Genomic DNA, 23,323 nt, shown 5'->3' on the forward strand with positions numbered 1-23,323 from the left:
TGCCACCTTTTCTAGTTATGCTGGAACTATTCTATAAGTAGTTTTGAATGTTTCTAAATTAAAGTTGGAGAAAGACTTGCATATGAATATTTTTAAATGTGTTTTGACTAATGCAGCTCTGAACAGTGTGATATTCTGGGAATGCAAAGGTTTCAGACTGAGAAAAAGTAAAATAACTGAGAGGGGTGAGAAATGACTGTGATCTGTGCTCATCCTGCTGAGCACATGGCTCTATTTTTAACTTGGCAGTGTTTTATATATATATACACACTTAATGATCAAGTCAGGTTTGTTCCACATATTTGTGATAACTTAGGAACTTAAAAACTCAGCTTTGTTGGCAGAGTACCTCTATAGAAACTTGGAAAAACCATTAGGTTTGTGACCTCCAAGAGTGCTAAGCAAAATTCAATCCATCTACCACAGATATTGCCCAAAATAATTAAGTATTTCTCCTGAGATGACAGTACGTTCTGCATGAAATTCTAACAAAGCACCTCTTAAGTATTTTAGAGTAGGTCTTACTTCTTTTTTTTTTAATTCTTTTTATCTTAATTTTTCATCTAAAGGTCATAAAGCTGAAACTGATCCTAACATTTGGTACAGCCATATAGCCACTTATCCTTTGGCTTAACAAAGTGTATGGTCCTTTTCAGTGCAATCTTTTAAAAAAATAGATTAGGTACTTTTCACTTTTCAATGTTTTGTCCAGTTTCATTTACTGTTTTTTGACCTTTAAATTAATGCATCCTAAAAACTACTATGATCAAAATTTCTGGTAATGAGATACTGTAATTAAATGTGATATTGTGTACAGGAAATCCTTCCTGTTTTTGTTTTACTAAGCTATACAGCTGGGAATATTAATGATCCAATAATGGGCTGTTGAAAGTGCAATACCAAAATCTATTGAGATAAAATAAATGGAAACAGTTTTGTGGAGGAGAGAAAATGACAAAATGTGTGACAAGAAAATATGATATCTTTAATCACACAACAGTAAACAGTACAGAAGATTGAAGACATTAGTATTCACATACTCCATTAGTATAAAAACCCAGAGCATTTATGTTTATATGGCTACTTTCTGCAAAATCCAGCTTCATTTAATGCTATAATAATTAGCCCAGTAAGATAAAGAGCACCACCGCACATGTTTTATTAATTTGATTATTTTTCTGGTTAAACCCACTCCCAATGTAGTTATTCACTGAAGAGGGAACTGTGAGCAAATTGCAGCACTGGACAGCTAAGGAAGCATACTGTACATTGTGTATGCTCATTACAAATGGAAACAGTAGCATTTGATGACAGAATACAGTTTATCAGGCATAGTTATGTAGCATTAAGCAAGCCCTTTTTTCCTCATACAAGCAGATCAGAGAGCTCTATAGCAGAAACAATTCATATTAGAAATTACATTCTGCGTATCCAGTTGAGGTGTCTCTTTTGTGGCATGAGAGATCTACTTTGTCCATTTGCAAATGAATACAGTCAGTGCTAAGAAAAACCTCTCTCATGCAGAAAGATCAGGTGCATATATTTGCATTCATATATATGATCATTCGTATGATATAAGCTGATGTATATTTATAATTTTATAAATTACAAAGTAGCAATTTTTACACTACCAATGTATTCAGATAATTTCCTTAAATAGCTATGTCATTGCTGTCTTGTTACAGGATGTCAAGACTGACACCATGTAACTATGCATATTTTTCCTTTAATAGAAAAACAGTGCCTCATTTAATTTTGTTGCAGCTAAGAACTAGGATGCCTTACCAGGAAATACAAGACGAATCTTTAGAAAGTGCATTCGCAAAGCAGGTTACAAAATTATACTAAATACTGCTCTTTCAGTAGCAATTTCCATGCAAATGGAAATGGAACAGTATACAAAGACCAGAAGGGGCATTCCTAGAAAAGAAAGAGAAGAAAAGATGGTATGTGAGTGTTTCAAGATCTTATTAACTTATCACAGGGTTGGTGTAGGGGAAGCTAAGAAGTAACAGAATTAGAGAAATGAATTCACACTATAGTAAATGCTGAGAGAGTAGAAAGAGTTTTACTGTATACATTTCATGAGAAATGAAAAGCAAAGCAGTTTATGCTTGACATACATCCATTTGAAACCAGGTCTTCTAATTTCATTGTTCCTAGAACTAGTGTTTTTTCAGAGCTCATTTTATGCCATCTTTTCATCCCACTATGCTAACTGGCCCATAGCTCACAAATGAAGATTTTTTTCCCCCCACTTACTTTAACAGCTCAAGTTGGAGCATGCTTTGTTATCTGCTTATATTACTGTTAAGCAAGAAAATAACTGTAGTTCTGAACAACGTATACCCTATTTCAGAGCATACCAAGGAAGCAGAATTTCAGAGGGTTTTTTTCTCCCTACCTCTTTCCTAAGCAACCAGAATTCTCATAAAATCAATAGTAAAAAAAGTGAGAGAGAGCAAAAGGCACACAGAGATCACAAAAGCTGCAGGAAAGCAAAGTGAGCATGGAGCCCATCCGGGTGCTCTCTAGAACCTTTTTTTTTGGTGCATCCTCTTTCCCTTCTGTTCTTTTTCTTTAAAAATGCAGCTGCAGCCAGCTGTCTCACTGGGGAAACCACAGATGGATTTTTGAGATACTTTGGGTGAAGATGTTCCTCTTGATTCTGATTTGTGCAATATAGGAACTTGAAACTAGGCTAAGAATTATTTATGTTTTTGAATTGACACCAATATTCTGTTTGAGGGAGTGTGGAGAGCAGTAATGTAATTCAGTAATTAAACAGCAGTCAAGAATATAAGCCTTCTGACACTCCCTAAGTTCCAGTTGCTAAACATAGTCTTTTGGACAAGATAAAGAAGGTGTTAGCAAATTGATAGCAAAATAAATATGGAAGATGTGGTCAGTCTCTCCTAGGATTAAGATAAAGATCTTGGTGAAGCTCTTGTCTGATTCCTGATTTTAATTATACTCTATTTCTTTGGTTTTTAAGGAGGAAAAGCTTCTGAAAACACTTGTGCGTCACGGGGTCCGCAGTGGGAAAACTGCCAGTCTGGAAATGGAAGTGGATGGGCTGCCCTTCTACAACACCCATTCACTTATGATTGAGAAGCTGCTACAAGAAGTGCAGAAGTGACTGTCCCTAATGATTTCTGCACTAAGAGTTGCTTCCATGTAATTTCCATGTTCCTGAGGCTCTCACATCATGTAAAAAAATTTAAAAAAGATCACTTTTCATCTCTGGTGTCTTGGCCACCCACAGCCTTTCATTGTTATCCTTACCACATCTCTCTGAACCAAGAGGAGGGTTGACGAGGATTTTGTCAACCTTTCTTTTCTGTAAGGCAGCATTGCAGACCTTCCTTGTAAAGTGTAGGCTACGCCATTGACCTCTGTTATATTAGTAGTTTGCCATTTTTATATTTTGTCCCTTTCTGGGTGATACAGAAAGGTTTTAGACACTTCAGAGTATCCTGTTGTTAAAAATAAGTTATTGAATACATAAATAATGATTTAAATTAATGCTTAAAAATTAAAGCATTATTAGAAATTAATAAACATTTGCCTTCAGTATGGAGAATGGATATTAAATGATATTATATAATAAAGTGATCTGGCTTTTACAAAGAAAGCTTGCAATTACAGTGAAATATTATTGTGTTGCTGTTCTTGTTTTACTAACCTCATAACTGCAACAGGAAGTAACTCTTGTAGCAACTTGGATTTAAAAATACCTTGTGGTGGGGAAAACAGCTGCAGTAGAGAGGGGAGATTAAAAACAAAACTCCAGTTAAGAGATACAGTGATAAAAGCTCCCTTGCACACTTCCTGTAGCCCCTATAACATCTTCTTATGGTGGGGGTTAGCTTGTGAAAGTGTGAGGAGATAAGGAGGAATTTTTAACTGAGCTAGTGAAATTAAAGGCAGCATTGCAGACCTTTCTTGTAAAGTGTAGGCTATGCCATTGACCTCTGTTGTATTAGAAGTTTGCCATTTTTATATTTTGTCCCTTTCTAGGTGATACAGAAAGGTTTTAGACATTTCAGAGTATCCTGTTGTTAAGAATAAATTATTGAATACATAAATAATTATTTAAATTAATGCTTAAAAATTAAAGCATGATTAGAAATTAATAAACATTTGCATTCAGTATTAATGAACATTTTTTAAATTAACATTTACATGAATTCCTGTTGTAGAAATAATTCCTGACAAGACCAAGTGAAGTAAAATTAAATTATACCTCATAGGACTACTAACATCAAACCAGTACAGGACAAATGTTTGTGAATTGTGCCCAACTTCTGTCATTTAAAGCTGTGATTTTACCTTAACTCCAGGTGAGTGCAGGGCTGAAATTCTTCTAGTTGTCAGCTGTCACAGCAGAGAGGACAGGGTATATTTGACACTGCACCTCTCAGGCACTGATGCTTTAGCTGTCCTAAAATGACTGGAGTAGTTCAAAAGGCGAGCATCAAACCATTGTGCTCTAACAGGGTAAGAATCGCAGTTGCAACCCCTTGTATCTACTTTCCTTTCTCGCAGGTGACTTCTATTTTCCTTCTTCAGTGCAAGACAAACAACTTTCTGAGAATGAGAAAAATCAGGTTCATACCACAAACACCAGCATATTTTGAACATTAATCTTCTGAAGTCCCTGAGGATACACAGCCTTTAAAGACTTAAAATAGTTGAACATGTGACAGAAAGAAATCTTAATGCCAGACTGGTGAATATGAATACCTAGCAGCTAAAGATCCCAATGTTTATTATATAGATTAGTCATTTTTTTGAGATTCATTTTCTTCAAAACATTTTTGAAGGATGTTTGAGTAAAACTATCTTCGAAGTTTCACAATTAGGAAAATCTTCTTTAAAACTCTCCAAACTATAAGTGTTAACTAAAATATTCCTTGTGAATGCTTCAGCTTTTTGCCAAAGCCATTAATCCCGCAGGATGGCATATATTCACTGCAGCACAAAACCCACAAAATTAAATTGGCATAATTTTAAAATGTCTGTTTGGGAAAAGAAGCACCTGGTTTCATTCTCTGTGTGCTACTGACATATTACACTAACAGGTGCAATGTATATTATTCTTTCCGAATGCTAACTTTTGTCAAAAAAATTTCATTTAGTAAGCTTTTGCTCTTTTTTGCCCCAAAATACAAATCTTAACAGTCAGATTTCATTAAGAAACACAAAATTTAGTAATTTTTTTTCTCTAATATGTGCTTTTAAAATCCCTTCTAACGTGCAGTCCCGAGCACTATATTTACTGCAGTAGCAATGTGTAGCAACCATAGCAGGACCCTTGGGTGACTTGTGTTCTGGCTGAGATGGAAGGAAAAGCTCTGAGTGGGAGTTACCTTCCTGCCATGCTGGTTACAGTTCTTCAGCCTAAGCTGAACACTTACAGGAGAGAAAGAATTGCTAAAATATTGACTTGGGGAGGGGGGGAAAAGAAAAATAAAAAAAATCCCTCTCTTCTGTTGTGGGTTAGCAGGTTAAGTGCTGAGAACTGTAGCAGAATGCTGGGCTCCACTATAAAAGTTTCCATCTGATTTTAAACTGCAACAGCTGACAAAAAGCTGGCCACATCAAAGTACCAACTCCAATAAGCCTTAATCCCTCAGTTGACAATTCCATGTAATACAGCAGGCTCTGCATTCCAGTTGTCTAATTTAAACAACGTGGGTAACTGTAGAGAAGTGAAGCATAAACACGACAACAAATATTTAATCCTAGAACAAACCACGTGTGTGTCCTGGAGTCTGCCAGGCCGTGGGAGTCCAAGTAGTTGGCTTGGTGCTGAAGAACATACAAGCACAGCATTATGGCAGCTGGGAGTCCCTGCCCCACGACCCCCTTGAAACAGACAGGAGATTAGATGAAAGATTAGGAGAAAATAAAGCTAAACAGCACTAATAGTCAGAAGAAAAAAATGCAGATATAAGGTAATTAATCCAACTGAGTGGTCTAAGTATAAAGAAATGTCAAATAATTAAACAAACCAAACATTATCCTAAACAAACCTAATCCCCTCCTGGGAGTGGGGACATGAATCCTTTTTACAAGAGGAGGGAGGAGAGGATCTTTAGTCTCACAAATAGAAACTGTCAGCCAAAGCCATAAGATAGCTGTTTCAAACAGAGAGTGAAGAAATATCAGAAGAAAATAATAAAAACATTCTTTATTAAAGACATTCCCTAATTATATCCAATATTGCACTCTCAAGGTGGTTTCCAGAAAACTGTTAGAATATATTCCTTTTGGAATCTAGTGACAAGCAAGGCTGTGTTACTTCAGATACCACGAGCAGATCATCTGTCTAGACAATCTTTTGACTTAAAAAATCCCCAAAGAAACAAAACTGATTATACTGCTGGAAGTTATCAGTTCTGGGGTGCAGAGAGAGAAGTGTTTTCAGAAAGGCCTGAAATCAGAGAAGTGAAAGGACAAGGCAATATTCATGGTGTAACTGTTACAGATACAAGAATGTATGATGAGCAGATCACAAAGAAAACTCACACAGGATTTGTTAGTATAATAAAAAAAAACAAAACAACAATACCAAAAACTAGAGAGGAGGTGGTAGTAGAAACACTACTATAGAGCACAACTCCCACATCTTTAAAAGCCAGTATTCTCCACCTACTCCTGTATTTTGTTTCTGTCTAAACCAGGAACCATAGATCATTCATATATTTCTGATACTGTATTTACTGAACAATGACTGAACCCTAAACTATAGTATCTGTGGGCAAAACAATTCATTCAGCAGTTTCTCTGACAAATGCATTGTTATTTAATTGCCTGCATAGTCTGTGCTGCACAAGACACACAAATTGCAAAGGACACAATCAAAACCTCAGCAAGGTGTAGTAGAATTTACATGTAACTAAATTTGTCTTTGAATACAGTGACTCAGAGAAGCATATGGGATCAAAGTGCCTCATGTACTACCAACCTCTTGTTCTTTTCCAAGTCAACAATCCAAATTATTTATACCCATTGTAGCCAAGAGTTCTCATACTTCTGGAAATCTGTAGGAGCCCTATGATGAGGTTTAACAGACTGAGGTTCAAAAGTCAAACGACAGACTGAAGGTCTCAGCAGATGCTGAGTTCCTTGTCCATGTTCTCCCATAACATCTCACATTATTGAACTCACTGTTTTAGGAGTCTGATTCTGGCATGGTGTCTGCAGGCTTTGAAACTGGTGGAAGGAGAAGTTATTTCAGAGAGTTACAGAAACGTTGCGGGAATGTTTTAGTTCTTTTCTTTTGAAAAAGTTCATACAGGGACATTTAATTTGTTCTGTCTCTGACCTTTTCAACAGATGATGACAGCTTGTAGAGAATTATTTTCTCTAGATGCCACAGGGGCAAACAGAAAGCAGTTCAAAACAAATTCACTAGAACCACACACCATGAGCACTAGCTTATTCCAGTCAATGCAGTCATCAAGACAACAGGTTTTAAGTGGTAGCACAACAACAGACATGTGATTGACAATAGTGAGGAAAGCACATGCCAAGTCAGTTCAAAGTCCAAGCACCTCCAGAAACAAGCTCACTGTACAACATGGCTCATAAGCCCTTGGGAGGTCACACTGTTGTAATACATGAAGGTATAATTCAGAGGGATACAGAAATACAGCCACAGCCACAGATTTAAGATTAATGTCCTTTCCTGAATAATGCTATAGGCTGCTGTGGTGGGGGAAAAAGTGTTTTTTCCCCCTGGAGTTAAAAAAAATGGTGGTGGGGGTGGTGTCTCTCTTGCTGTTGACCCAGTCAGCGCTCCTGCAGAATTAAAACATATCACACCAAACTGGAAAAGAAGGGTGATGAGGTAGTTGGAGAAGTGACCATGGTCTGAAGGCACGAGGAGAAGGGGTAGGAGCCCTGTTGGGGGCTAGGCTAGTTCTGTAGCTGAGAGCTGGAGGAGAGAGAGAGAGAGAGAGAGAGAGAGAGAGAGAGAGAGAGAGAGAGAGAGAGAGAGAGAGAGAGAGAGAGAGAGAAACTAAGCTCTACGGACAGAGTTTTTGGAGTAAGAACTGAACCAGACCCCCCAAAACCCTTTTGAGACCCCTCCTAAGTGGAGTGGGGTGGGCTCCTACTGGATGGAAGTCCTAAAATGCAGCATGCAGCAGAGAGAGAGGAGCTAAGAAGCTCAGAGATGTCCTGAAGCTGGACCAGGATGGCCAGAAGGAATGCGGGGGAAGTGGCCTGGCCCCCCCTGCTGCTGCTGCCAAGCTGGCAGCCTGAGACAGAGCACAGGAGCTCTGGTAGAATGGTTGAGGCAAAGACTTTCAACTGAAAGCTGCCCTAACATTCTGACTCAAGGGAGCTTAAATCCCCTGAGGAGAGGGACTGTCACGAAGCCCCCTGCACTTTGTGAGATGATGTGGTGAGGTGAGCCTTTGTCCCGGCTAATTTGCAGTCCACGGAAGAGAGAAACCTTCACTTGGAGTCGAAGGGCTTGAGAGGGGTGAAAGGAGACCCCTCTTGTGTGTAATGGAAGAGATCCAGCTACAACAATCCAGCTACAGCTGCTGCATGGAAGAGGAGAGACTACTGCCTTAAACGTGGAAAGGATCTTTTCCTACTTCCCGTCTGGACTTTTATTGGAGGGAGAAGAGATTTGATCCATTGTAAATACTGCTTTAACATAGGAAAGATAATTAAGATTGTATATATAAAGTATTATAATATTTATTTGTGTAGTGACTGTAATATAATTCCCTTCCCCCCATATTGTGTCTTGTGTTGTGTCTGGAAAACCCATCTCACACTGGGGTGAGATGTGGGAGGGGGGCTTGGACTCAGGAATTAGATTTTGGGGGTCTCAAACCACCACAGCTACCTATGTTAGCTGTAGAGCAGTCCTTCAATCCGGTACCATCAAGTGGTATTTGTAATATCCCAGGTTGTTGCTGTGTCCTGTTGGGTGCTTCCGTACTGTTCAGTGGATAGGATTCCTTCGTCTCAGTCCTCAGACGCCCTAAACATGTTAGACAAGAGTCTCGCATCTTGACAAAGTTCTGGTAAGTGCTTTCACTGGAAAAACAGTACAACAGTGGGTCAGCAACACAGTTAAAAGTAGTCAACAGGAGAGAAATATGATAAACATTAAATATTTTCTCAGCAAATGAGCAGTTGTTCTCCAACAAGCTACGAACTACAAGTAGGATATGGTATGGTCCAAAGCAAACTAAAAATATGAAAACAGTGCTTGAAACCAGTCTTTTAATTTGGATTTTCTTCTTCTTTTGAGTGCCGGGACTCTTGTGGACAACTCGTAAAATCCCGTAGTAAGAGAAGGCCAGCAGAAAGAAGGGGAAGAGGAAGCCAGCAGAGAAGCGGTAGTAATTGACATTGTGCTCCCATTGTTTGATGGGGTAGTGCTCAAAGCACACCAAGTGGCTCTCAGCATCCATACTGATTTCCCCATGTGTGAAAACAAAGCAGCACGTCATTATTTCTTTGGTCCAGATAATGATGCTCACAATTGCAGCTGCCTTCATTGTCCGAAACTGCTGAAACCGAAAGGGGTGCACGACGGCGAGATAGCGGTCAATGGAGATGCAGCAGAGGAAGCCCACGCTGATATAGATGTTCTCATATAAGATGATGCCACAGATTTTGCACAGCAGCTCATCATAGGTCCAATTGTCATGCTGTAAAGCATACTGAAGCCAAAAAGGCAAAGAAAATATGTAGAGCAGGTCTGCTAGAGTCAAATTGCAAAGGTAGATACCCAGTTCATTCTTAGCTTTGATCTGTAAATACCCGTAGTACAGGGACAGGCAGTTAGCTGGTAAGCCTACTATAAATACAAATATATATACCACAGGGGATAATGTCTCATGGATATCGTGATTAATATTGCACTTCTCAGTTGCGTTCTCTGTGAGATTCACCATCTTCTACTTCTCCCTGTGTACCACTCATCAGGGTCCTGAATGTAAGACTTAATTACATCCAGTTTCATGCATTGCTTATTTCTTCCACAAACCTTTGGGCTGAAGTGATGACTTGCTGCAGGATGTTAATAACCTGAAGATAAAACACATGAAAATCTTTAGAAGGGATACAATTGTAAAATATATAGTGCAGTTTTCAAAAGACTGCCTTTCCCTAGCCCTAAATGTCTTATAGTCTTTGATAGAAGACAAAACCTGTCTGGGAAACCATGATTCATATGAGTAAGTCCTAGTAGTTACCAGAAAAGTACCAGAAAATTTTATGTCCCAGAATCCCAAAGCAAATTACAAACATTTGTTGCTTTAGCTTTGGAGATATCTAAAATGTGAAGGAATATCATCTCTGTTTTGCAGATGAGGCAGAAAAGCAGTAATCATATCTGTCTATGCTGGAAAAAATATCTCTGGCCAACCAGCAGTCCACTCGGACTTTCTTAGAGGATGTAGGGTGCACAAAACAGTTGATTTTTAATTTCCATTTCTTAATTTTTCCTTTAGATACAAGATACCATGTAATATGCAGTTCAATTCTTCAGGATGAAAAAAAAATGGAATTTTTAGCACTTCTCTTACAGTTACTTGTAAACATAATCCTGAAAGTGAGCTGTCTTCTTCTGTTGGAAGGACACTGGTACAGTGTATCCCTATGGTCTCAGTTCTACAGAATATGCTATTACATATTCTTTATTTTCTATCAACTCTCAAAAATACTCATTTACTCTTACTACTTATACATTTGCATCTTTTCATCTTCACTGAATATGAATATAATGGTTTTCACCTGAAGAATCTTCTATAATCCAAGCACATAATCATATAACCCATTGCTATTGATGCCTTAAGCCCCTAATGGTTTTTTATTCTTCTAATATTGGTAAAACTTGTAAGTTTTAAAAGCAGCAACCTCCCTCCTTTGTCCCTTGTCCCTTATCCTTTTCCCTGTAGCACCCTTGTTTATACATTCCTTAACCCTCTTACCCCATTCTATCCTCCCTATATCACTTATAGCCCCAAATCTAATAGAAATGTTTAGTCTTTTGTCAAGGCAAGGCCTAGACAGTTGACAGAACAGCATATCTGGGCCTAAACCACAGAATAGGTCAAGAATTAGGTAACTATGTACCCTTTGTGCTCTGATGATGGTGAAGGTGATGAAGTAGGTGGTCCCGAAATGCACCCCAGACCCATTTCAAGGGGGTGGACCCGGGGCGGTCCAGAGTAAAGGCCACAGGGTGGACACATCTGGGATTGGATGGATGGTATTATAAAATGTAACCTCTTGGGCACGGGGGGGTGTCTTGTAACATCTTCTGCCTTGGCAAATAAACCCTTTCTTATCTCACCCCTAATTAATTGCTCCGGGAGATTTTTTCAGCACCTAAATCCCACGGCAACACTATACTATACTATTACTACTTAAGACACAAAAACCACTGCTGACAATGGGTTAGCACTCAATTCAACTAGGACAAATGTTCAGCCTGGACCCAGCTCACAGTGTTTAACTAAACTAAAAGACAAAATATTGCATTCAGCGTTTTATGACCTCGTGTGATATATTCACATTGGTACAAGTGCTCAGCACTGGAAAACAGCAGGGCAAACTGTGCCTAGTCTGGAGGAGATGCATGTTTAACCTGATGATGCAGAGCAGCAAGCCTATTTCTTTCAATCTCTTCTCAGAAAATGCAGGGTTAAGGTGTATACTTTTGTAAGGTCAGCCATTTGTGTACTCTTCATACAGCTTCAGTTACCATGGATTCAAAAGGAGCACTGTTCAAGGACAAAGATAAGGCCTTGTTGCTTTTTCCTGTTTGCTATCCTAATTCGTATTTTTGTCATCATCTTCTGTGCCATCTAGGAACATACAATTTCTTCCAAGACAACCCTTATGAGAACATGACCACACTACAGTAAAATTACTGTCAGCTGCAGCATTTGGGGATGTTATTGTAAAATAATTTCTTTTAATACATGCTTTTTTATATAGTGGTAGGCTTTATCCCTGTAGAAACTGAAAAGAAAATCACCTGCTTTAGGCCTTAAAAGAATTGCCTGGCTGAAATAAGTGATCAAACCTGCAAAGGCTTTCATTGTTTAGCTTCAACCAGGGTAGCGCAGTCCCACAGAATTCACAGCAAACACATGTAAGTAAGAATTAGAACGTATATTTCATCCCTTTTTCTTTTTATTTCCAACAGACAGAACATCAAGCCTGGTTTTGGTTAAAATATTCTTTGGGATCTCAGATGCTCTCAGTCACGGAACAACGTAAGTTCATCTCTCTCAAAACTTTTAACTCCATTGTCCAGTGCAACTTGTGTGAAAGACTGGCCAAATCCAGGACTATGCTCTCCTCCTCTCACTCTTAAGCAGCCCCCTTGAAGTTTAAGAGGTTCACCTGCTCCACTGTTGGTGTCACAATAGTTATAATTCATAAATCAAGCACAAAAGGAGAAATGCTGCTTAAGGGACCCAGTCACAAACACCCATGGTTTAGTTTGAAGTTTGCTCCAAGAAATTGCCATAACCTTCCAATGGAATAAAGATGACAACATTAGCAGTACTGACATGTACAGTGGAAATCAATCACTACAGTTATGTACAGATTTCCCAGAACACTGTCACTTAGGGGCCCTTAGTTCTCCTGGAACACTATCCAGTTTCTCAAAGGCTTCATAACAATCATGCAGCTCTTCCATCTGCAGAAGACCTGGCTCCCCACCCACAAGAACAGTGCACAGAATCTTTGCTGAGGCAGATTTGATAACCTACTTACTCCATCCTGCCTTTTCAATACAGATTTGATAACCTACTTACCCCATCCTGCCTTTTCAATACAGAGTTTTTATTTGATAGCATCTCTGTATAATAATTTGATGCTTGGCACACTTTAGTTGTTGTCTAAAATACCTAAAAATCTGAGACCTATCATCATATCTACCAACTCAATGTCCAGTCAGTGTCCAGCTCCTGTTGATGAGGCCAAATAGTAGTACAAAAGCTGTTGATGTCTTTACATCTCTTTATAGTTTAACAGCACTGAGTTTCATTCAGTGTTACCCAGTGAGTCATTATGGATCACAGTATGAGGAAAAGCAGATGTACTATACAGTTTTTTGAAAATGTTTCTTTTCCTCTAAGAACTCCAAATGTTTTTATTAAATTATGTTTATGTACAGAGAACATGATTGTAAAAATAATTTCTGTTCAGTTTGAGAGTCTTGTCAGAATGTAGAATGTGAAGGAGACAGCAAAAGTCTTATTGATATGACATTATGCTAATATACTATACACTTAAGATTACAAGAACATTTCCTGCTCCCAGAAGAAGTGCTGGAGTGGGGTGTTTGAAGGGGCAGGAAGAGAAGGTTACCTGTAACAAATCTTGATCTCCAGAGGTCCTTTCCAACCCTAACAATTCTGTGATTCTGTGATTCTTTGCCTTGTGCAATAGTTGTTTTATACTGCTCCTCTGGTCAGTGACAGCAGTGGGCCAGGAAATCCTTCCCTTGTTTCAGCCTCCTCAGAGTGTGGGCTCTGAGCCACCTTTATACCCTCTGACCACTTGTGCCTAGCCAAGGACAGACTCAGTAGCCAAATGAGAAATACAGAGGTAGTTCACCTTTCCCCCAGCACCCTAAACATAGCTCTACACCAGCCAGGGAGTGAAACCGTAGGATTTTTTTCAAATAAACCTGGTATCCAAGGACAGCAATGACAGGTTTAAACAAATGGGTGCAGAAGAACCCACTCTGTTAATAAGAACATATGACACAATACTTTACAAGCTGTCTGAAAAAGTGGAAACTGAAGGAAAGGTGATGCAGGGTATAGAAGAGAAAAGACTAATAGCCCCCTTTTACTTACTGACCTTGTCTGGATGGGGAAGGGGAAAAACGAAAAAGGCTGCTGTATGAAAAACATCTGGGGTGCAGACAATCATAAAGCTGAAAGCAGTTTTGAACGGGAACACACAGGCATTTCATTTAGACAGCTTTAATATGGATATAATGCAGCTGTGTGATTTTTTTGAGCATAGTTTATGTAACACCTTCAGTATAACAAGTCTGCAGAAATTTCCAGGCAATATTTCTCTCTCATATATGCCCACATCTTTTAGATTATACCCATCTAAGCCCAAGTCTTGGCAAAAAATTAGAAGACAACCTCCATCTACATGAGTTCCAAACAATTCTCTTCTTTTGGATTAAAAACAAAGCCAAGGATCCCTGGGCTTCAGAAAGCCTCACTTTTTCTTGGTTTAAACAAGCCAGCTTTACTCACTGGTTAGTTCAACAACAGTTCATTTCTTTCCCAACTCCTCTGTGCCTTAAATGCTGAGAAAAACATGACTCCCTCCTGCACCACGAACCATGGTGCAGTGCATATATTAAACGCTGCCTGCTGGCAACAGCACAGAAAATAGTGCAGAGCCACGGACAACAACAGCCTCCTCCCCTCAGACCAAGTACTAGCATAGAGCCCAGGTGGGTTTTCAGTGAACATTGTTACAGTTTTCATTGTAAGAAATCTGTCTGCAATAAGGCATACATAGTTTTTGACAGAGACAAATGGGACTACGTCAAAGGACTTCCTTGATGGAATTTGCAACAGTTGTGCACCCAGCTTGTCTCATCCACAAGGCATTCCTTTCCATTAACAGGGAGCGCAATGTGGTCGTGTGCCTTTATATGATGGTAGCTCTCTGGCTATTTAATCTGTCCTTGCACCTGTCACACAGTGCAGACAGGACTGAGTCACTTGACTGTCATAGCAGGACTTTAACTGTCCTGCCTATCTTGGAACCAGAAACCTGGGGTTGTTTCAGTTTAGGGTTTGGTTCAGGTCATTACCTACACGAACACCAACCTTAAGTTTACACACTAAGCTTTCTTCAGTTCTTGAGGGTTTGTCTGCTTGTTTGATCCTGTTTCACAAAGCCTGGAAGAATAAGGTCAGATAAAGAGGCTGCTCTTCACAGCAGAAGAGTCTAGGGACTGGTTGAACAGTATAAAATGGGCAGAAACAGGATAATATCTTTAGAGCAAGTTTGAAAAAAAATAAAAATAGAAGAAAGTGGAAATTAGGATGCATGACTGAGTAGGAGGAAATGGCCCAATGATGTTTGGATTCAATCAGAAGAATTATGATATAAAAGACAGATCTGTTGGAGCAGGTCCAGAGGAGGGCCACAGAAACGGCCAGAGGAGGGGAACACCTCTCCTATGGGGGAAAGGCTGACGGAGCTGGAGGTGTTCAGCCTGGAGAAGAGAAGGCTCTGTAGAGACCTTGTTGCAGCCTTTCAGTATCTAAAGGGACACTTACAGAAACATGGGGACAGACTTTTTAATAGGACTTGTAGCAACAGGACAAGGGGTACTGGTTTTAAACTAAAAGAGGGTAGAGTCAGACTAGATACAAGAATGATATTTTTTATGATGAGGGTGTTGAAACGCTGACACAGACTGCCCAGAGAGGTGGCAGCTGCTCCATCCCTGGAAACATTCAAGGTCACACTGGGGCTCTGAGCAACCTGGTCTAATCAAAAATGTTCCTGCTCATTGCAGGAGGGTCAGACTGCATGGCCTCTAAAAGTCCCTACAAACCTAAACCATTCTGATTCTAAAAGAGTACCAAGTAGAAAGCCACTAAAGGCAATGAAGGATGTTTGTATTAACACACAAGGTTAGTAAAGGAAAAGAAAAACAGTTACATATGAGGAACAAACACAAATTTTGGATCTAAAGATAGCTGAAATATTTGCTGTTATTTTTTATTTCAATCTTTAGAACCAAAATTGTGACCCATCATCTAACAAAATTACTTTTAACAGTAGGATGGGGGCACAGAAGACTATAAATAAGCAAAGACTAACTTACTTTGAAAGGCTATATGCACTCTCAGGGAATTAGCTAAAGCAATGTGTGAATTATTGCTGATAATGTTTCAGAAATTATGGTGGATTGGGGTAAAACAGACATAACAATTGTGAAAAAGAGTAGTTGCAGTTATACACCAGTCAGCCCAGCTTCAGCCAGAAAAAGCCATCAGACAATCAATAACCATGTGTTCACAGAAGCAACTCAGAGCTGTGGAGACTCACCCCAGGTGAGTCCTGCCATAATTCAGGAGAAGATGAAGGTGGGCTGGGATTGGCAACTGCACTTATTTCACACTCTGCCTCAGGAAGATGGGAGAAGCTCCAGCCTAAGTCCTACCTGCTTTCTGCAGGAAGACCAGCCTGGGCATGGATGTGTCCTATTTTCCCCACAATGCGCAGACTTGCCAGTCGCAAATCATGTTGCTGTTCCAGTGAGCAGAAAGCAAAGGAGAGTTGAAATGATAAAAGACGGTAGTAGAAGTTGGTCTCATCTCCCCTGATTAATCCATGAACCTATTGCCTCCCCTCCCTGACAGTGGACAATCCTGCCCCACACAGCATCAATCCCCAAATATCCCAGTCATGTCAGTTCCCCAGCTTCCAGAAACTACCTGCCACAGTTCGGTGCAATCCCTGTCCTCATGGCTTCTGCAGCCTGATTTCAGACATGACAGCTGCCTCCTCCTCAACAACTCTCAGCTCCTGTGACACCCTAACAATTCCTTTCTCACACTGAGCACCCGTGCACAAGGGCACGGGGAAAGGCAAGACTTGAGAGGAACAGAGTCAGCAGTGGCACTTCAGAGCTGGAGAAAAGCAGGGATGACAAAGGGGAAGGCACAGAAGCAGCAAGGGCAGCAGCACTGCAGTCAAACAGCTTGGAAGGCTGCCTTAGAGAAGCTGCTGCAATAAGAGACACACAATTCAACAAGAAACAGTAGTGTCAGACCAATCTCATTTCCTTGTTTCATGAGGTATGTGGCCAAACAGCTACACAGGAAGCAACATGCGTAATACAACTTTATTTTGTAAAGACTTTGACAGATCCTAAAGCACATTCTCATTACACCAGGAAAATTGTAAAGGTAGCATGTAATGCTGGATGTGTTACACAATCACACTCAGAAAGCAGCCAACTGTAGTTCGCTATTGGACTGAGCTGACTGTGCAATAATCTCCCCGTTTCAGGATGCTAGTCAGTGTTTTCAGGTATTCATAATGTCGTAATTTCAATCACATTTGAATGGGATAGAAAATGCACTAAATAAATCAGCAAATTATACTGATTTAGGAAGAAGTATATAATACTAACAGGATTTAAGATGATCTTGGGTGTGAAAACAAAATAAAATCCTTTGAGAACAAATACAAAATTACCATGCTTGGAAAGAAAAAAAAATCAGTCAGTTTGCAATGGAGGATATCTGGCTATGCAGTAGGATGGACAACAGTGCACTTAGGTTCACTCTGTTACTACTGAGAAGAAAAGAATTACAGTAGGATGCAGTACTTAAAGGGCATAAAGTCAGGTGTCTTCTTTACTCACCATAGATGAAGTCGCTGGAATCTTTTCCACTATAATACGCAGGCAAATAAGAAGAGGACCAAGTACTTTGGGCAACCAAATTATATAATCCCCATTTTTCTGTCCTCACAAATTCAAACATATTCCATTACAGACAGGAGTTTCCTGAAGTAAATTGGTAGTGCTTGTGAAACACTCAAATGGTCTTCCAATGACTGCTGTAGATAAAACAAGCAAACAAAAAACTGGGTGATAGGTATATTTATTAGAGATGGAAACAGTGCTAGTGAGTAAGATACTTTATTCTTGTTCACCCCTTGGGATAAGGCAACATATTACATGACTACTCTTAGAGGCACAAAGCAAAGCCATGGAGAAACACTCAAGCTAGCACTGTCTGTTACTTCAGGGACATAAAACAGGAAAACTGCAGTGGTTTGTTACTTGGCCTGGCAGATCAAGGGAAAAAAGTGCAGGAAGAAAAACAAGGTAATCCCAGTCTACTGCATTATGTTTCTACAAGAAAGGTGCTCAAGCAGGGCACTAGTTTTGCTGAGCTCAGACAAACTGGCATGGCTCATATTGAGACAAAAGTCCTGTAGAAATAACAATTATATTCATTAAAGATCATAGTCTCATTTAAATATGCAAGTGGGCTAAAAGTTAGGTAGCATTAGAGACCTCAAGATTTCTAATTCCTTATCCTAGTGTACTTGACCTTGATGTTCAACTTCTTTTAGTGCAGCTCATTTAACGTGCATCATCAATGTATCTTTTAAGTGCATGGGGTTAATTTCTCTACTGTCCGTACCATATATTTTTTTAATTGGATCATTTTCTAAATCATTCTCAGTGAATCTGGAAATAAACCATATACCACTTTAAAGACAGCTGTATGGTCCATAAGATATAAATTATAAGTCACCACATCAGAAATTTTGCAGAAATTTTGGTTTTGTCAAACCTCTGTGTGAAGAGCAGTTGGCTACAGGGAGCTTTGTTTCTGTTCTTCTGCTGGTTTTGTAAAGCAGAAAGGCTACCTCTCTGCTATACTAACTTCGCCTTTTTTCTTTTTCTCTTTGCTTTTTTTACATTAGAAGAACAAGTTCTGTACATCCTTTTTGCAAGAGAGTCTTACCAGTCACACAGTAAAAAACAGACTGTATCTTTTTAAACCTCTGAAACCATCTTACGTAAGTTGGGCAGAAAAAAAAGACAAAATCTCAATTCCTACTTGAACAGAATTTCTAAACTAAAGTTAATTTAGATCTATACACAACCCATTCAGTGTTTGTTTACTTGCAAGTGGATCCTTTAACATGAACTTCTGAGTACAATAATTATTACTCTGTGTATCAGTTTCAGTGGAAGAAAACCATGAAAATATTCTGTAAATTACAAAAAACTTTACTTTTGCCACTACTGTATGACTCCATTTATAAACCTATTGTCAAAGAAGGAAGTTGGCAACATTTTTTCAGAATCCACATAAACAAAAGACTAATTAGTCATAGATGCCCAATTCTCCCCTAACACAGACATGCAATTATTCACAGTCTTGGGTATATCACTCCATTTGCTGCAAATTTGATATTCTGGGAACTCCGTGATCTGTTTCTATAAATTTTCATTTCAGGTTTTTATGACTTTGGACTTCTTAGCTGAGGTCTGCATATATGAAGGATGACTTGAGATGAAGGGTAAGGAAGGCAGATAGGATAATTAGCCCAGTTAGTCCAGTATCATAGAATCATAGAATGGTTTTAGGTTGAAAGTGACCTTAAAGATCATGTTGTTCAAACCCCATGGACTAGGACACCTTCTACTAGACCAGGTTGCTGCAAGCCCTGTCCAATCTGGCCTTGAACACTTCCAGGAATGGGGCAGCCACAACTTCTCTGGGCAACCGATTCCAGTAAAGAATTTCTTCCTAATATCTAATCTAAATCTGTCCTCTTTCAGTCTAAAGCCATTCCCCCTTGTCCTATCACTACATGCCCTTGCAAAAAGTCCTCTCCATCTTTTCTGTAGTCTCCCTTCAGGTACTGGAGGCCACAATTAGGTAACCCTGAAGCCTTCACTTCTCCAGACTAAACAATCCCAACTCTCTCAGCCTTTCCTCATGGGAGGGGTGCTTCATCCCTCTAATCAGCTTGGTGTACCTTCCCTGGACTCACTCCAACAGGTCCATGTCCTTCCTGTCCACAGCTGGATGCAGCACTCCAGGTGTAGTCTCATCAGAGCAGAGTAGAGGGACAGAATCCCCTCCTTCAATCTGCCAGCAACGCTGCTTTTGATGCAGCCCAGGATACAATTGGCTTTCTGGGCTGTGAGCACACATTGCCGGGTCATGTCCAGCCTCTCATCCACCAGGACTCCCAAGTCCTTCTTCTTGGCAGGGCTACTCTTGATCTGTTCATCCCCCAAACCTGGATCGATACCAGGGATCTGCCCCAACCCAGGTGCAGCACCTTGCACTTGGTCCTGTTAAACAGCATGAAATTCCCATGGGCCCACTTCTCAAGCTTGTCCAGGTCCCTCTGGATGCCACTGCATCCTTCAGGAATGTCAGCTGCACCGCTCAGCTTAGTGCCATCTGCAAACATGCTGAGGGTGCACTCAATCCCTTTGTCTGTGTCATTAGCGAAGATGTTAAATAACACTGGTCCAATATGGACCCTTGAGGGACACCATTTGCCACTGATATCCATTGGGACTCTGAGCCATTGACCACTAACCCTCAGTCCAGCCACTTTCTTATCCATCTAACAGTCCGCCCATGGAATCCATGTCTCTCCAATCTAGAGAGAAGGATGTTGTGGGTCAAAGGCTTTACAGAAGTCCAGATAAATAACATCTGCATCTCTTCCCTTGTCCACTGATGTAGTCACTCCATCATAGAAGGCCATTAGGTTGGTCAGGCAGGATCTTCCCTTGATGGAGCCATGCTGGCTGTCCCAAATCACCTCCCTGTCCCCCATGTGCCTTAGCATAGCTTCTAGGATGTTGTGGAGCATCTATTCCATGATTTTCCCAGGCATAGAGGGGAGGTTGACAGGTTGGTAGTTCCCAGGGTTCTCCCTTCTACCCTTTTTAAAGGTAAGTACAATGTTTCCCTTTTTCCAGTGACCTGACTGCCATGACTTTTCAAATATCATGCAGAGTGGCTTGGCAACTACATCACTCAGTTCCCTCGGACTACTCATTCTATCTTACACTACTACTTACTCTTTATCTAGGATTAGGGCCTTTTGCCAAATGCAAGGTCTGAAAAACTGGTTGAGCACAGGGAAGTGCTGAAAAAAACCACTTCGGAAAATCCCTATTTATGGTAATAAGAAGTTCATACAATGTGTAATTTCAGGCAAGCAGTCTAAGTAGTATCAGGGAGGTGAATCACATAATAGGAATTAGTCATGCTATAGCTGCCTCAAAGCTTTTAAAAATGACCCTCATTTGCCCCCTACTTCATGCTGTTGAAGATCAACCAGGTGGACGACATGACTCTCCAAGAATTTCACTGATACGTGGTTGTGACTAGCTCCTACCCACAGAGGTCATCTTCCTGAAGTTTCATGAGTGACTTGCTTGAGTACAGAACAGTGGGTGGAGGAAAACATATTACACCACTTCCTGTAGACATCTTAAATCACTGTTATTACTCAGAGACAAAACTCTAAATCTTCCTTTCTCCTCAGCCGTGTCAATGTCACTCTCCCCCACAGCCCTCCTTGACATAGAAGTCAAAGAAGCATCCTGTCACTATTGCAGAAGCAGCAGGTAAGTAAATAATAATTACTCATGGACAACAGAATTTCTTATATTCCCAAATTTGTATGCTGATCCCCATTAAAAAGGACAGTGCAAAAATAAAGCCCAGATTACAAAGGTCTTAGTAGAAGCCACATAAACCATGATCGGTGCACAACATTACCAGTAAGGAACAATGACTGGAACAACTGTGTTGTATCCTGGGATTGAGAAATAGGAACTTCACCCTTCCGAGCTAAATGAGTTCTGATTCATTTTACCATCTACAGCCTTGGGCAAAATCACCCTTCTGATTCATTTTCCTAAACTCTGTGTCAGCCTGCTCTGACACCAGCACTGTGCTCCATCAGGAAAGATGTCTTGCACAGAAGTCAGTGACTTAAGGTCCAAGTCATATCTATAGTGCATTTTGATGAATTTTGCCTCCCTTGGTTTGCCAGTGTACCCCTCTACCCCCAGCACTGCCACACACCTCCTGCTCCACAGAGTGGCTGATCAAGGGGTGCCATGGCCCTGTAGGAGTCACTCCACAGATTTCTCTATAGCCTGAGCACGAACCACCCGTTTCCAGCCTGTGGGCTGTAGTACTGGCTGGCACCCACACAGGTCAGCACGCACCAAGAGTGAGCAAAGCTCACTGGCTGCCAGCCCAGACCTTTGGCCAGACACTTATGGCCCTAGAGCCCATGTGAGTATTGAGAGCAACTTGTCTCTGCACCCACATGCTCTCACAGAAAGGGGAAGGAATACTGGCAACATACAAGGCAGTCCTCCCATCAAGCCCCCCCAACATCGCTCACTGGTAACAAGGGAAAACTTGCTCAAAAACTAACAAGTTGGAGACCAAAGCAGGGACCAAATTATTTTTCTGCTTGCATCTTTTATAATGCCGCTTCAAACCAAGGATCAGCACATCATACCCCCCCGACAGAACTACCTCATTAACTAAAAGGAGTTTGGAAAGCAATCAAACATCCATCTGTACAATTTTTTCCCTCCTTTACTGATAATTCAGCACATAAAATGATTGTGCGGTGCTACTGACAAGCAGTAGCTTGGGACATCAATAATCAATGTTTGACTAATAACATTTGACAAATAGAAAAGGCTGTCTGATAGAAAAATTTTGCTTGCTAAGTCTAACTGAAATGTGGTCTAAACTCTGCCATGTCTGAAGAGATTGAGCACATCTGTTCAAGGAGAATGTTAACATTTTCATTATTCCATGCATCAGCAAATAATGATACATTCAATAAACTCATCTCTTTTTAAAATACCATTTTCTGCATATATGATTCAGTATATGATTCATTTTGTACAGTAAAAGTCTTAAGACACGGTGAAGTGAAAAGTTGTTTACAATATTTGAAGGTTTTTCCCTTCCTCCCGTGATTTTTCTTTGACTTATTTTTCTTCTGTTTGGATTAATTTTAATTGAAGAGATTAAATTCATCATGGGATAGGAGCCTGTTCAACTGAAGTATCTAATATCATGTGCACTACTGACATTTAAAACTGGAATAATTCTTTTGTGCCTTTGTACTGTGTTTGTGTTTCTGGCTTACACTGATCACCAGTGTGCCTTTCAGACGTTTCTGTTCTAGATCCAATTCTTTCTAGTCTAGCACACCACTCGCCCTTCCACGCACTGCTGTTTAGCTATGCTCATTTCCTTTCAGGCTCAGTTGAGTCTTTTTTGGCTCTTGTTCTGTATTTCTGTATTTCTTCCTTAGAAACAGCCTTGGGGGGTGGTGTGGGGGTGTGTTGTGCATATGCATTTGTGCATGTCTCCAAATAGTCCCCATCTAGTCTGCAGAGATTTAACTCTTCTAAACTATCCCTTTTTGCTACCTTTAATTCAGCTTCTTTATTTTTTTGCAGTTTCCCTTTTGGAGGTTAACCAAGTTTCCTGTAGAACTGAGTCAATAGTCACATGTAACGCATGTTCTCCATTGTTATTTCTCAGACCTCTCACGAGAAGCAGTGTGTCTTGCAAAAGGTTTTCCTTTGTGCTCCTTCCCTCATTGCTGCTCTTGCTCCCAAGATGACTATTGAAAACTTCAGTCCTTTCTTTTTTTTTTCACTTGAGAATACATGACTCCTAGTCTCCAATGGATTAATCATTTTAAACAAAGTGTTGGCATCTATATC

General features: G+C 40.1%; 2 protein-coding genes across 3 annotated transcripts in view; one reads left to right on the top strand and one right to left on the bottom strand.

The window, feature by feature from the left end:
• Nucleotides 1-3,653, top strand: part of DGLUCY (D-glutamate cyclase) — a 46,670-nt gene extending 43,017 nt beyond the window's left edge. For both annotated transcript variants that reach the window (XM_032690042.1, XM_032690041.1), the window contains one exon: nucleotides 2,996-3,653. In XM_032690042.1, the coding sequence (XP_032545933.1) occupies nucleotides 2,996-3,139 (144 nt within the window). In that variant the 3' untranslated portion in view covers nucleotides 3,140-3,653. The remainder of the gene's footprint in view (nucleotides 1-2,995) is intronic.
• Nucleotides 3,654-7,180: 3,527 nt separating this feature from the next.
• GPR68 (G protein-coupled receptor 68) lies at nucleotides 7,181-9,950 on the bottom strand. The gene is made up of 2 exons (XM_032691287.1): nucleotides 8,873-9,950; nucleotides 7,181-7,221 (listed from the first exon to the last, which is right to left on the bottom strand). Exons 1-2 carry the CDS (start codon nucleotides 9,930-9,932, stop codon nucleotides 7,181-7,183), a joined length of 1,101 nt encoding a protein of 366 aa, XP_032547178.1. The 5' UTR covers nucleotides 9,933-9,950.
• Between the last annotated feature and the right edge of the window lie 13,373 nt (nucleotides 9,951-23,323).

The sequence above is a fragment of the Chiroxiphia lanceolata genome, chromosome 6, assembly GCF_009829145.1.
Source record: "Chiroxiphia lanceolata isolate bChiLan1 chromosome 6, bChiLan1.pri, whole genome shotgun sequence".
Taxonomy (NCBI): Eukaryota; Metazoa; Chordata; class Aves; order Passeriformes; family Pipridae; genus Chiroxiphia; species Chiroxiphia lanceolata.